At 44.7% G+C, this 14,381-nt stretch overlaps 1 protein-coding gene across 2 annotated transcripts; it reads left to right on the forward strand.

Moving 5' to 3' along the window:
- The first annotated feature begins 3,016 nt into the window (after positions 1–3,016).
- LOC129638994 (cancer/testis antigen family 47 member C1-like) lies at positions 3,017–14,181 on the forward strand. 2 transcript variants are annotated; one of them, XM_055563781.1, is made up of 4 exons: positions 3,017–3,624; positions 4,606–4,780; positions 9,688–9,751; positions 13,957–14,181. In XM_055563781.1, exons 1-3 carry the CDS (start codon positions 3,078–3,080, stop codon positions 9,710–9,712), a joined length of 747 nt encoding a protein of 248 aa, XP_055419756.1. In that variant the 5' UTR covers positions 3,017–3,077; the 3' UTR covers positions 9,713–9,751; positions 13,957–14,181. The 2 variants fall into 2 exon arrangements, with proteins under 2 accessions (XP_055419756.1, XP_055419757.1); XM_055563782.1 differs by lacking the exon at positions 9,688–9,751 and having other exon boundaries at positions 3,018–3,624.
- The last annotated feature ends 200 nt before the right edge of the window (positions 14,182–14,381 follow it).

Consider the following 14,381-nt stretch of genomic DNA (forward strand, 5'->3'; position numbering starts at 1 on the left):
TAAGGTGGTCTGGTATTCCCATCTCTTGAAGAAGTTTCCAGTTTGTTGTGATCCACACAGCCAAAGGCTTTGATGTGGTCAATAAAGCAGAAGCAGATGTTTTTTAGGAACTCTCTTGCTTTTCCTATGATCCCACGGATGTTGGCAATTTGATCTCTGGTTCCTCTGCCTTTTTTTGGTGATATAGAATTCTATTATTTTTCTGTTGACCAGTCATGACACAATGGTAGGAAGTGAATAATAGCTACATACCCACCATGGTAAAAGATGTGTATCAGGTTTCACAATCAATAGCCAGACAAAAAATAAAAGGTCATTACAATTGCAAGCCATAATCGGAGCATGATTAATCCTACAGTATAAAATGATTACATACAATTTGGGAGTTAAGCAGAGTGATGGGGTAAGCAGAAGTGCATGCACGCATATGTTTTCATCCACCCAGCCAGTCTATGTCTTTTGGTTGGTACATTTTACCCATTCACATTTAAGGTAATTATCGATATATATGATCCTATTACCATTTTCTTAATTGCTTTGGGTTTATTTTCTGTAGGTCTTTTCATTCTCTTAACTTTTGCTTGTGTGGAAAGCTTTTGGTTTCTCCATCAAATCTGAATGAGAATCTTGCAGGCTGGTGTATTCTTGGTTGGAGTTTCTTCCTTTTCATCACTTTAAATATATCATGCCATTCCCTTCTGGCTTGTAGAGTTTCTGTTGAGAAATCAGCTGATAACCTGATGGGGGTTCCCTCGTGTGTTATTTGTCATTTTCCCCTTGTGCTTTTAACATTTTATCTTTGTCTTTAAATTTGTCAGTTTGATTGCTAGGTGTATTGGTGGATACAGTCACCAATATACCTCCTTGGGTTTATCCTCCTTGGATAAACCTCCTTGGGTTTATCCTGCCTGGGACTCTCTGCCCTTCCTGGACTTGGTTGACCATTCCCTATCCCATGTTAGGGAAGTTTTCAGCTATTATCTCCTCAAATATTTTCTTGAGTCCTTTCTCTCTCTCTCTCTTCTCCTTATGGGACCCTTTGGTGCATTTAATGTTGTCCCAGAAGTTTCTTACGCTGTCTTTTTTTTTTTTTTTTTTAATTTTCCCCCTTATATTCTGTTTTGCAGCAGTGATTTCCACCATTCTGTCCTCCAGGTCCCTTATCCATTCTTCTGCCTCAGTTGTTCTGCTATTGACTTCTTCTAGTGTTGTGTTCATCTCAGTTTGTTCTTTAGTTCTTCTAGGTCTCTGGTAAACAATTCTTGCATCTTCTCCATTGTTTTTCTTCTTGCTTCTTCAGCATGCCCTCTGGTGGATGAGGCTAAGAGGCTTCTGTAAGCTTTCTGATGGGAAGGACAGGGTGGGGAAAACTGGGTCTTGTTTTGGTGGGCAGGGCCTTGGTCAGTAAATCTTTAATTCAATTGTCTGCAAATGGGTGGGCTTGTACTCCCTTCTTGTTAGTGTTTTGGCCTGAGGCATCCCAGGGCTGGGATCTATGGGCTCTGTGGTAGGGTTAATGGCAAGTCCAATTGGACTTACATCAAGGGGGACCTTCCAGGACTGCTGCTGCCAGTGTCCCCGTCCCTGCCGTGAGCCCTTGCCGACTCAGGCCTCCACAGGTGACCCTCCAACAGTAGCAGGTAGTTTTGCATCAGTCTCCTCTGGGGTCACTGCTCCTTCCCCTTGGGTCGTGGTGCGTGCGAGATTTAGTTTGTGCCCTCCAAGAGTGGAGTCTCTGTTTCCTCCAGTCCTGTGGAAGTACTATAATCAAAGCCCGCTGGCCTTCGAGGTCAGATTCCCTGGGGATTCCCAGCCCCTTTATCAAATTCCCCAGGTTGGGAAGCCTGATGTGGGGCTCAGAACTTTCACAACAGTGAGAGAACTTCTTGAGTATCATTGTTCTCCAGTTTGTGGGTTGCCCAACGGGTGGGTTCGGGATTTGATTTTATCGTGATTGCACCCTTCCTACCATCTCATTGTAGCTTCTCCTTTGTCTTTGGACGTGGGGTGTCTCTTTTTGGTAGGTTCCAGCATCCTCCTGTCGATGGTTGTTCAACAGGTAGTTGCAATTCTGGTGCTCTCACAGGAGGAGATGAGCACATATCCTTCTACTCCCCCATCTGGGGTGTGAGGTGGCTAAGCAATTCAGAATATGAATTTGGGAGGGAGTGTGTATAACTGTTTAGTGCAGAGCAGGTGCTTAGTGCAGTCTTGAAAGAAGTCACTCTCTCTTCGTGTCATGGAGACTTGAAGTGAAGAAACCGGGTTCAGTCCAATTTTTACTGCTTCTTCCACTCTCCATTCTCATCAGCATCCATACCAACTTTGTATGCTCTTACTAAGTAGCTTGAGCAACATTAAAACCACCACATTCTCTTTCTGTCTCTCACAGGAGGTTTTAATCAGTTGCTGATATTTGATCTATACACCTTTGCTTTTTCCTTCTTTTTTAAAAAAGTGTATCTCTGCTGGTGTGAGTTGTCCCAGCGTGGCATCTGGGCACCACATCCAGGTTCCCATACACCAGGGCAACCCCCTCCCCCGCCCCGCCCCATACGGACACTGTAGTTTTGCTTTTGCAATGATGGAGTGAAGGGGAAGGGACTCCGGTGGGCTTAAAGTGTGACCTGGGCCTGTCAGGCCCCCAGGGAAGCTGAGGGCCTTGACCACTCACTGGATGGCGATCATGCCAATCCTTGACTCCTGGCAAATGAGCTTAGAGCTGGTGCTGGAGGAAGTGGTCCCCGGTTGACCTTTAAGCTCCACCTACCGTCGCCAGCCCTTCTGGTTCTTTCCTGCCTGTACACCGCCATCTCAGCCTCGGTCGTGGTGGGCCAGTCTGCGGGCCACCCCCTTGCCATTCTTGTCGCGGGGCCCACACCAGCAACTTCACAGACTCCTGTTCCCTGTGCAGCTGACATCTCTGCCGCTCACACCCCCACCCTGCGGTCCGCGCTGCCAACGGCGTCTCCTCCGCGACTCTCAGCGGCTGCCATCTTCCCCTGGACATCACTGCAGGCCCATCACCATCTGGCACAGTCTCTCCTGCCATGTCTGCCACAGAGGAGCACGACTGAATGCCAGGTGGCCTGGACAGGGCTGGTGGCAGGGCGGGCTGTGACCCCAGTCCCCTTGGGGTCCCGGCACCGGCTTGGGAGGGGACGGATGGGGTCGAGGAGGCCGCGGCCCTTCTGCCCTCCCTGAGGGTGTCAGCAGGCCTTCGCAGGGGGCACAGTGGGCCACAGGCCACAATGGAAGTGTGGGCTATAGAGCCGTTAGAGGAGGAGGAGGAGTCTGATTTCGAGCTGGAGGCCCTGGAGGAGGAGGAGCACCTGTTGGAAGAGGTCGAGGAGGAGGAGACAGTCGAGAATGATGAGAGTGAGCAGGAAGGCGCAGCAGTGGTTGCAGGCCACGGGGACCCCTTGGAGCAGTTTGGGCCTGTGTTCTGGGGTCTGGTCCACTCCCTTCTACACAGTTTCTCCTACAATGACCATGCCCTGGTCTGGCCCCCTGGCCCCTGCCCAACGGTCAAGCACAGCTCCCAGCCTCCCTCCGGCCCTGGAGAGGGTCCCGCGCCTCCTCAGGAGCAGGAAGACCTGGCAGAGGGAGGCGAGGCCTCGCAGGGTGAGTACCAAGCAGAGGGCGCCCCCACCCTGGGAGCCTCAGGGTCCCAGGGTCCAGGGGTCTGCATCCCAGAAGTCAGAGGAATCTGCAGTGGAGGCTGAGCTCTGGGAGGGTGGCACCCTGGCTATTGCCTCTGAGTCCTGGGAGGCCAGGGCCTGTGGTCCTGGCAGGGCCGAGGTGGGCAAGTGGCGGCCAGGCCCTCAGGCCCTTGCAGACCCTGTGGGGGCATCGGGCTCAAAGGCAGGCTGCGCTCAGCACTGGCCTCTAGCGGTTAAGCAGCGGGTCAAAGCTCTCAAAAACCTCCAGGCATAATTTGCACAAGTGGAAGCCCAATTCTATAAAGACCTTTATGGTCTTGAGAAAAAGTATGCTTCCTTCTGCCAGCCCTCTGTTTGATAAGAGAGCTGACATCATCAGTGCAATTCATGAGCCCACAGAAGGTGAATGTTAGTGGCCAGTACCTGTTCCAGAAGGAGCCTGGGAGGAGATGGAGAGCCTGAGGGGAAGGAGAAACAAAGGGCATCCCTCGCTTTTGCTTGAGGGCATTTAAAAACCTAAAGATTCTCGGTAGCATGATCCGGGAAAATGATGCACTTGTACTGGAGCACCTGAAAGATGTAAAAATAAAAATTCTCAGGGGTCTGGGAACCAATGAGCGTCACAGTAGGATTTCTTTTTAAGTGAAAGGAATACTTTTTCAACGAAGTTCTGACAGAAACATACCAAATGCGGTCAGACCCAGATGATTCTGATCCCTTCTTCTCCAAAGGGCCAGAAATAATCAGCAGCACAGGGTGTGAGATCTTCTGGAAAGACAGTAAAGACCTCACCCTGAAAACCCCGAAGCTGCGGAAATGTGAGGGCCCTGACGGTGTCGCACCAACCTCTAGGAAGGTGCCCATCACCTACTTCTCTCCTCCGTGGCGGTAGAGTACTGGATGTGGCGACTGATTATAAATTGGGTTATTTTTTTCCGTGAAGTTCCAGTCCCAAAGTCTGTGTTATACTTCACAAAAGAAGCGAGTGATTATCAGTATGAAGAGTCTGATGAGGAGGTCCAAGAAGCTGAAGGTGAGGAGGAGGACAGCGATAAAAAACCAGAAGAAGGACCTGAAAAGGACCTGGACCCAGCAGAGGACAGCCCCGGAGAACCCAGGTATCTGTGTGCAGCTCTGAGTATCACCCAGCCACCATTCCTGACCTACATTTTTAAATGTTCTCCCCAAAGTAAATAATAATTAAAACTTGGTTAAAGTCTAGTTTCAAAACAGCTTAATGTTAATAATACTTTGTTTGCTAGATAATATAGAACACAGCATGTTCTGAAATGTACTTCATTCACAGCTACAGGTCCTTTGAGCTGTAGCTGTAAGGCTTCCCCACGTGGGAAATTTTTGAGACCTGGTAGCAGAGACCACTGTTTGTCTGGAACGCAGTTAACCAGAACAAGCGACTAAAGGTGACTGGAACGGACACTAGCTGGGCCTTCAGCACTGAGCTACAGAAATACGGTCTTTTGTCCTAACCGGGAGAAAGCAAATGCCTTTGAGGTTGTGACTATTGACAAAGATGTAGTCAGTGAAAAATTTTCAAGTGGGAGCACATTTAATGACTAATCTCTATTTGTTCAGTTGTAAGTTTTTCTAGTTCATGGGACAGTCAGAAGAAAAGCAAATTAGTCATGGTGAGATTGTTGTTCGCTGCTGAATTGGTCATTCAGTTCAGTTCAGTTCAGTCGCTCAGTCCTGTCCGACTCTTTGCGACCCCATGAATCGCAGCACGCCAGGCCTCCCTGTCCATCACCGAATTGGTCATTAAGTCAACTTATATTTTACCTGTCCCTTCCTCTCTTTCTTGCTTTGCTTTTTCCTGTCTTTCTTCTTTTCCTTTTATGGATGTGCAAACTGAGAGTCTGGGAGTTTAAGAGTGCGATTGATGGAGAGAGCACAGGCTTGTAAGGTGGAAAGACTTATTAGATAAGTCTCTCTCGAGAAAAACCACCAACAACAAAGCAGGCATTTTGGTGTTTGGCGAGTGGGAGAGGACGTTGGTATGAGGGGTGAGTGATTGACGACATATCTCAAGGTCTGTGTTGACAGAGGTAAATGTGGTAATTTCTCTTTTGACTTAGCAGGCATATGTAGGACTGACTGTTTTCTTAGACTTAGAAAGTCACTTTTGCCTGTTACTGGTTTACAATTTTTTAAATTAATTTATATATTTTAATTGGAGGCCAGTTACTTTACAATACTGTGGTTTTTGCCATACATCAACATGAATCAGCCATGGGTGTACATGTGTCCCACCATCTTGACCCTGCTCCCACCTCCCTCCCCACCCCATCCCTCCGAGTTGTCCAAGAGCACCCGCTCCGGGTGCCTTGCTTCATGCATCAGACTTGCACTGGTCATCTATTTTTCATAGAGTAATATACATGTTTCAGTGCTATTCTCTCATATCGTCCCACCCTCGCCTTCTCCCACAGAGTCCAAAAGTCTGTTCTTTACATCGGTGTCTCTTTGCTGTCTCGCATATAGGGTTACAGGTACCATCTTTCTAAATTCCATATATATGCGTTAATATACTGTATTTGGTGTTTGTCTTTCTGACTTACTTCACTCTGTATAATAGGCTCCAGTTTCACCCCCCTCATTAGAACTGACTGAAATGCATTCTTTTTTTTTTTTAATAGCTGAGTAATAGTCCGTCGTGTATATGTACCACAACTTCCTAATCCATTCGTCTGCTGATGGACATCTAGGTTGCTTCCGTGTCCTAGCTATTGTAAACAGTGTTGCAGTGAACATTGGGGTACATGTGTCTCTTTCAACTCTGGTTTCCTCGGTGTGTATGCCCAGCAGTGGGATCGCTGGGTCGTATGGCAGTTCTATTTCCAGTTTGTTGTTGTTGTTGTTGTTGTTGTTGTTGTTAAGGAATCTCCACACTGTTCTCCATAGTGGCTGTACTAGTTTGCATTCCCACCAACAGTGTAAGAGGGTGCCCTTTTTCTCCACACACTCTCCAGCATTTATTGTTTGTAGACTTTTTTTTTTAATTTTATTTTATTTTTAAACTTTACATAATTGTATTAGTTTTGCCAAATATCAAAATGAATCCGCCACAGGTATACATGTGTTCCCCATCCTGAACCCTCCTCCCTCCTCCCTCCCCATACCATCCCTCTGGGTCGTCCCAGTGCACCAGCCCCAAGCATCCAGTATCTTGCATCGAACCTGGACTGGCAACTCGTTTCATACATGATATTTTACATGTTTCAATGCCATTCTCCCAAATCTTCCCACCCTCTCCCTCTCCCACAGAGTCCATAAGACTGTTCTATAGACTTTTTGATGGCAGCCATTCTGACTGGCGTGAGATGGTACCTCATTGTGGTTTTGATTTGCATTTCTCTGATAATAAGTGATGTTGAACATCTTTGCATGTGTTTGTTAGCCATCTGTATGTCTTCTTTGGAGAAATGTCTGTTTAGTTCTTTGGCCCATTTTTGGATTGGGTCGTTTATTTTTCTGGAATTGAGCTGCATGAGCTGCTTGTATATTTTGGAGATTAATTCTTTGTCAGTTGCTTCGTTTGCTATTATTTTCTCCCATTCTGAAGGCTCCCTTTTCACCCTGCTTATAGTGTCCTTCGTTGTGCAAAAGCTTTTAAGTTCAATTAGGTCCCATTTGCTTATTTTTGCTTTTATTTCCATTACTCTGGGAGGAGGGTCATAGAGGATCTTGCTGTGATTTATGTCAGAGAGTGTTCTGCCTATGTTTTCCCCGAAGAGTTTTATAGTTTCTGGTCTTAGGTTTAGATCTTTAATCCATTTTGAGTTTATTTTTGTGTATGGTGTTAAAAGGGTTCTCGTTTCATTCTTTTACAGGTGGTTGACCAGTTTTCCCAGCACCACTTGTTAAAGAGATTGTCTTTTCTCCATTGCATATTTTTGCCCCCTTTCTCAATGATAAGGTATCCATAGGTGTGTGGGCTTTCTATTTTGTTCCATTGATCTATATTTCTGTCTTTGTGCCAGTACCGTAATGTCTTGATGACTGTAGCTTTGTAGTGTCGTCTGAAGTCAAGCAGGTTGATTCCTCCAGTTCCATTCTTCTCTCTCAGGATTGCTTTCGCTATTCGAGGTTTTTTGTGTTTCCATACAAATTGTGAACTTATTTGTTCTAGTTCTGTGAAAAATACCGTTGGTAGCTTGACAGGGATTGCTTTGGGTAGTGTACTCATTTTCCCTATATTGACTCTTCCAATCCACGGACATGGTATATTTCTCCATCTATTTGTGTCATCTTTGATTTCTTTGATCAGTGTTTTATAGTTTTCCATATATACGTCTTTTGTTTCTTTAGGTAAATTTCTTCCTAAGTATTTTATTCTTTTCATTGCAATGGTGAATGGGATTGTTTCCTTAGTTTCTCTTTCTGTTTTCTCATTGTTAGTGTATAGGAATGCAAGGGATTTCTGTGTGTTAATTTTATATCCTGCAACTTCACTATATTCATGGATTAGCTCTAGTAACTTTCTGGTGATGTCTTCAGGGTTTTCTACGTAGAAGGATCATGTCATCTGCAAACAGTGAGAGTTTCACTTCTTCTTTTCCAATCTGGATTCCTTTTATTTGTTTTTCTTCTCCAATTGCTGTGGCTAGGACTTCCAAAACTATGCTGAATAGTAGTGGTGAGAGTGGGCACCCTTGTCTTGTTCCTGATTTTGGAGGAAATGCTTTCCATTTTTCACCATTGAGGATAATGTTTGCTGTGGGCTTGTCGTATATGGCTTTTATTATGTTGAGGTATGTTCCTTCTATGCCTGCCTTCTGGAGAGTTTTTATCATAAATGGGCACTGAATTTTGTCAAAGGCTTTCTCTGCATCTGTTGAGATAACCATATGTTTTTTATCATTCAATTTGTTCATATGGTGTATCCCATTGATTGATTTGTGAATACTGAAGAATCCTTGCATCCCTGGGATAAAGCCCACTTGGTCATGATGTGTGATCTTTGTAATATGTTGTTGGATTTGGCTTGCTAGAATTTTGTTGAGGATTTTTGCGTCTCTGTTCATCAGTGATAAAGTGTCCTGTAGTTTTCTTTCTTTGTGGCATCTTTGTCTGGTTTGGGTATGAGGGTGAATGTGGCCTCATAGAATGAGTTTGGCACTTTACCCCCCTCCGCAATTTTCTGGAAGAGTTTGAGTAGGATAGGTGTTAGCTCTCCTCTAAGTTTTTGGTAGAATTCACCTGTGAAGCCACCTGGTCCTGGGCTTTTGTTTGTTGGCAGGTTTTTTATTACAGCTTCAATTTCTGTGCTTGTGCTGGGCCTGTTAAGATTTTCTATTTCTTCCTGGTTCAGTTTTGGAAAGTTATAGTTTTCTAAGAATTTGTCCATTTCTTCCAAGTTGTCCATTTTATTGGCATGTAACTGCTCATACTAGTCTCTTAGGACCTTTTGTATTTCTGTGTTGTCTGCTGTGATTTCTCCATTTTCGTTTCTAAGTTTATTGATTTGATTCTTCTCCCAGTTTTTCCTGTGAGACGGATAATGGTTTGTCTATTTTATTTATCTTCTCAAAGAACCAGCTTTTAGTTTTGTTGATTTCTGCTACAGTCTCCTTTGTTTCTTTTTCAGTTATTTCTGCTCTCAGCTTTATGATGTCTTTCCTTCTACTACCTTTGGGGTGGTTCTTTTCTTCTTTTTCTACTAGCTTTAGATGTAAAGTTAGGTTCTTTATTTGATGTCTCTCTAGGTTCTTGAGGCAGGCTTGTATTGCTATGAATCTCCCTCTTAGTACTGCTTTTACTGAATCCCATAGGTCTTGGGTTGTCGTGTTTTCATTTTCACTTGTTTCTATGCATATTTTCATTTCCTTTTTGATTTTTTTCCACGATCTGTTGGTTATTCAGAAGCGTGTTGTCTAGCCTCCATATGTTTGCATTTTTAATAGTTTTTTTTTTTTTTTTTTTTCCTGTACTTGACATCTAATCTTACCACTTGGTGGTCAGAAAAGATGCTTCAAATGATTTCAATTTTTTTTTTTATTTTTCCAAGGCTATATTTATGGCCCCGGATGTGATCTATCCTGGAGAATGTTCCGTGTACACTTGAGAAAAAGGTGAATTCCATTGTTTTGGGGTGACATGCCCTATAGATATCAATTAGCTCTAACTGGTCCATTGTATCATTTAGCACTTGTGTTTCCTTGCTAATTTTCTGTTTGGTTGATCTATCCATAAGTGTGTGGGGGGGGTATTAAAGTCCCCCACTATTATTGTGTTACTCTTAATTTCCCCTTTCTTTCTCGTTAGCATTTGTCTTCCGTATTGAGGTGCTCCTGTGTTGGGTGCACATATATTTATAATTGTTATATCTTCTTTTTGGATTGATCCTTTGATCATTATGTAGTGTCCTTCTTTGTCTCTTATCATGGTCTTTATTTCACATTCTATTTTATCTGATATGAGTATTGCTCTCCTGCTTTCTTTTGGTCCCCGTTTACATGAAATATCTTTTCCCAGCCCTTCAGTTTCAGTCTGCATGTGTCCCTAGGTTTGAGGTGAGTCTCTTGTAGACAGCATATATAGGGGTCTTGTTTTTTTTACCCAGTTGACCAGTCTTTGTCTTTGGGTTGGAGCATTTAACCCATTTACAGTTAAGGTAATTATTGATAAGTATGATCCTGTTGCCATATACATTTTGTGTGTGTGTGTGGGGGGGTGGTTCGTTTTTATAAACATTTACTGTGTTTCCTGTCTAGAGAAGATCCTTTAGTATTTGTTGAAGAGCTGGTTTTGTGGTGCTGAATTCTCTCAGCTTTTGCTTGTCTGTAAAGCTTTTGATTTCTCCTTAATATCTGAAGGAGATCCTTGCTGGGTAGAGTAATCTTGGTTGTAAGTTTTTCTCTTTCATCTCTTTAAGTATGTCCTGCCATCCCTTTCTGGCCTGGAGAGTTTCTATTGAAAGATCAGCTGTTATCCTTATGGGGATCCCCTTGTGTGTTTTTTGTTGCTTTTCTCTTGCTGCTTTTAATGTTTGATCTTTGTTAGTTTGATTAACTTGTGTCTCGGGGTGTTTTGCCTTGGGTTTACGCTGTTTGGGACGCTCTGGGTTTCTTGGACGTGGGTGGCTGTTTCCTTCCCCACATTAGGGAAGTTTTCGACTATTATCTCCTCAAGTATTTTCTCACGCACTTTCTTTTTGTCTTCTTCTTCTGGGACACCTATGATTTAAATGTTGGGGCATTCAACTTTTTCCCAGAGGTCTCTGAGGTTGTTCTCATTTCTTTTAATTCTTTTTTCCTCTGTGCTTCATTTATTTCCACCATTCTGTCTTCCACCTCACCCATCCTCTCTTCTGCCTCAGTTATTCTACTGTTGGTTCCCTCCAGAGTGCTTTTGATCTCAATTACTGCATTATTCATTACTGGTTGATTCTTCTTTATTTCTTCTAGGTCCTTAGTTAAACATTTCTTGCATTTTCTCGATTCTTGCCTCTAGTCTGTTTATCTGTAGCTCCATTTTGTTTTCAAGATTTTGGATCATCTTTACTGTCCTTATTCTAAATACCTTTTCAGGTATCTCCTCCTCTTTGGTTTGGTTTGGTGGGTTTTTAGCATGTTCCCTCACCTGCGGAATATTTCTCTGCCTTTACATTTTGGTTAGATTGCTGTGTTTGGGTGCCCTTTCTGCAGGCTGGAAGTTTGTGGTTCCTCTTAATTATGGCGTCTTCTCCCTGTGGGTGGGGTTGGACTAACGGCTTGTCAAGGTTTCCTGGTTGGGGGGAGCTTGTGCCTGTGTTCTGGTGGGTGGAACTGGATGTCTTCTCTCTGGAGTGCAGTGAAGTGTCCAGTAGTGAGTTTTGGGGTGTCTGTGGGTTTAGCATGGCTTTGGGCCGCCCGTCTTTTAATGTTCAAGGTTGGGTTCCTGTTTTGCTGGAGAATTATTGTGGTGTGTCTTGCACTGGATCTTGTTAGGTCTTGGGTGGAGCTTGGTTTCAGGGTAGGTGTGGAGACTTTTGGGTGAGCGCTCATCTATTAATGTTCTCTGGAGTCAGGCGTTCTCTGATGTTCTAAAGTTTTGGGGTTAAGCCTCCTGCCTCTGGCTTTCGGTCCCTGTCTTACAGTAGCCTCAAAACTTCTCCATTCACACAGCATAGACGATAAAACCCCCTAGGTTTATTGACGAAACAATTCTCCAGAGCCAGAAACACCCAGAGAGATTCACAGAGTTATATAGAGAAGAGAAGAGAAGAGGGAGGAGGGAGATAGAGGTGACCAGGAGGAGAGAAGGGAGAGTCAAAAGGGGAGAGAACAATCTAGCCATTAATCTAAGCCCTAAGTGCTCTCCACAGCCCGGAACACCCAGAGAGATTCACAGAGTTATATACACAAGAGAAGAGGGAGGAAGGCGATAGAGGTGACCTGGAGGAGAAAAGGGAGAGAGCAGTCAAGCCAGTAATCAGATCTTTAAGTGAAAATGGATACCGAAGATTAGATTCTTAGAGGTACAAAATTGATAACAAATATCAAAAAGCAAAGATTATAAACCTGGGAGAGAGGTTAGACTCTCAAAAATAAAGTATAAAAAATACAAACATAATCAATCACAGTAAGCAAAGAACTACGGAATTTGTTTTCAAAAAAAAAATAGGGTTTTTTTGGGGGAAACGTAAAAGTAGGCTATAAAAATGAAAGTTAAAGGAGTGATAAAAAGTAAATTAACAAAAAATTAAAAAGTGATAACAGTAAAAATATATCTAGGAATTTCTCTGGGCGTTGTGGGGTCTGTTCAGTGTCAGATCATCCCTTGTTCTGGCTTGTACTTGTTCTCAAGGTCTATAGGCGCCCCTCCGATGTCTCCAGTATCAAATGCAGGGTTTCAATCTGTTGTACCTGTTACTTCCAAAGCGGTTCCCCCTTCTTTGTTTATTTTGGCTTCCTCTGCAAGTCTCTTCAGTGTCTTAATTTCTGCCCTGACACAAGGGGGCGAAGGTGGCCACTTACTTAGGCTCACTTGTTCAGTTGTGTTGTGGAGAGGGAGGGACACTGCAAACAAACACCGCTGGCGTGTGTGGGGAGTGCTCGCAGTGGATGGACCACACTGGGTTTGCCACAGTCCAAGGCAGCATGTGCTTCCTGGGTCTAGACCGATCAGTCTCCAGGGTGCTCTGCAAGGGCACTGTGCCGAGTGGGCCCTGCGTTTCGTGCACTTCCCAGGGCTGAGCCGCTCAGGTTCTCAGGTGCTCCACAAGGGCACAGACCCGGATAGGCTGTGCGTTTTGTGCCCCTCCCAGGTCCGAGCAGCTCAGGCGACCGGGTGCTCGGTGGGCCATGCGTCTAACTCACCTGCCTGGTCCCCGCCACTCAGTTTCCACAAGAGCGCAGTTCCAGGTGTGCCGTATGTCTCCTCTGGGGAGCTGTTCCCAGGCTGTGACACTCCTGGCAGATGTCAACCATCTAGGATCCCAAGAAGACGAGGTTAGCAACTGGGAGCCTGCTCCCAGTTTGGTGGAAGATGTGATCTCTGGGGCCAAGATTGCAGCAGCCCCTTGCCTTCCGGCTCTGGCTATCTCTGGCCTGCCTCTCTGCCTCCAGGGAGGGAGGGCCCTATATGGCAGCTGGCTTGCTCTCCTGTGGTATTTGCTCAATCCTTTGTTCTGTGAGCGTGCCAGGGGTGCCAATAGAGCCTTTCGTGAGAAAGGTCTTTTTTGTGTGTCTCTCTGGTGATCCCACGGTTTGGGTTGCTGTCTCACATTAGCTCCCTCAGACTGTCCTCAGGGCATTCAGGCCCGGTCCTTACCCTAAGGACCAGTTATGCAGCCTGCACCTTCCTGCCCAGCCCCCACTCACTGGTGGTGGACCCGAGTGTCTGGGCCACTTCTCCGCTGGCAGTTGTGCTTAGGTGCGTATTCTGTGGTGTTTTTGTTTTTGTTTTTGTTTTTGTTTTCCCTCCTGGTTACGTTGCCCTCTGAGATTCCAGAACTCCCCTCAGACACTCCTGTGCGAGGGTTTCCTGCTGTGTGGAGACTTCTCCTCTTTCCTGACTCCCTCCCCAGGATGGGCCTCCGTCCCTAAATCTTTTGCCTCAGTTTTTGTCTTTTATATTTTGTCCTACCTCCTTTTGAAGAGATCTGGCTGCCTGTCTGGGTGCTTGGTGTCCTCTGCCAGCATTCAGAAGTTGTTTTGTGGAAGTTGCTGGGCATTCAAATGATCTTTTGATGAATTTGTGGGGGAAGTAAGTGGTCTCCCTGTCCTATTCCGCTGCTATCTTGGGACTGCCCCCTGGTTTACAATTGTTAATTGACTCTTACTTCATCCCACAGCTGTCAAGCATAGAAAGACATGATGGAGGAAGAAACAGTGGACGTGTCCCTCACGAATTTGAGATTTTCGGCTTCTCAGTAGCCAGTGGGAATTTTATCAACACTGGTTTTGTTCCAGGTTTCATCATGTGAAATATCTTATTCACTGACATCTGACTTTTTTTCTTACGTTTGTCAGATATATTTGACTGCGTTTGTTCATGTTAAAAATAAAAATTTGCTAGCCATGGATAAGCTGCAGATTTTTTAGATGTGTAACACTGATGCAAATCTTGTATCTTTTTGTTTTGGTCCACTTTACTGTCATTGAAACCATTTTTTTAAGTTCTTGCATAGCAGGTGGATCCTTTACCAACCAAGTTATCAGGAAGCCCTTTATTGCAGCCACAGGTTAATTAATATATCAATTGACAAACAATTTATGT

The sequence above is a fragment of the Bubalus kerabau genome, chromosome X (assembly GCF_029407905.1).
Source record: "Bubalus kerabau isolate K-KA32 ecotype Philippines breed swamp buffalo chromosome X, PCC_UOA_SB_1v2, whole genome shotgun sequence".
In the NCBI taxonomy this organism is placed as follows: Eukaryota; Metazoa; Chordata; class Mammalia; order Artiodactyla; family Bovidae; genus Bubalus; species Bubalus kerabau.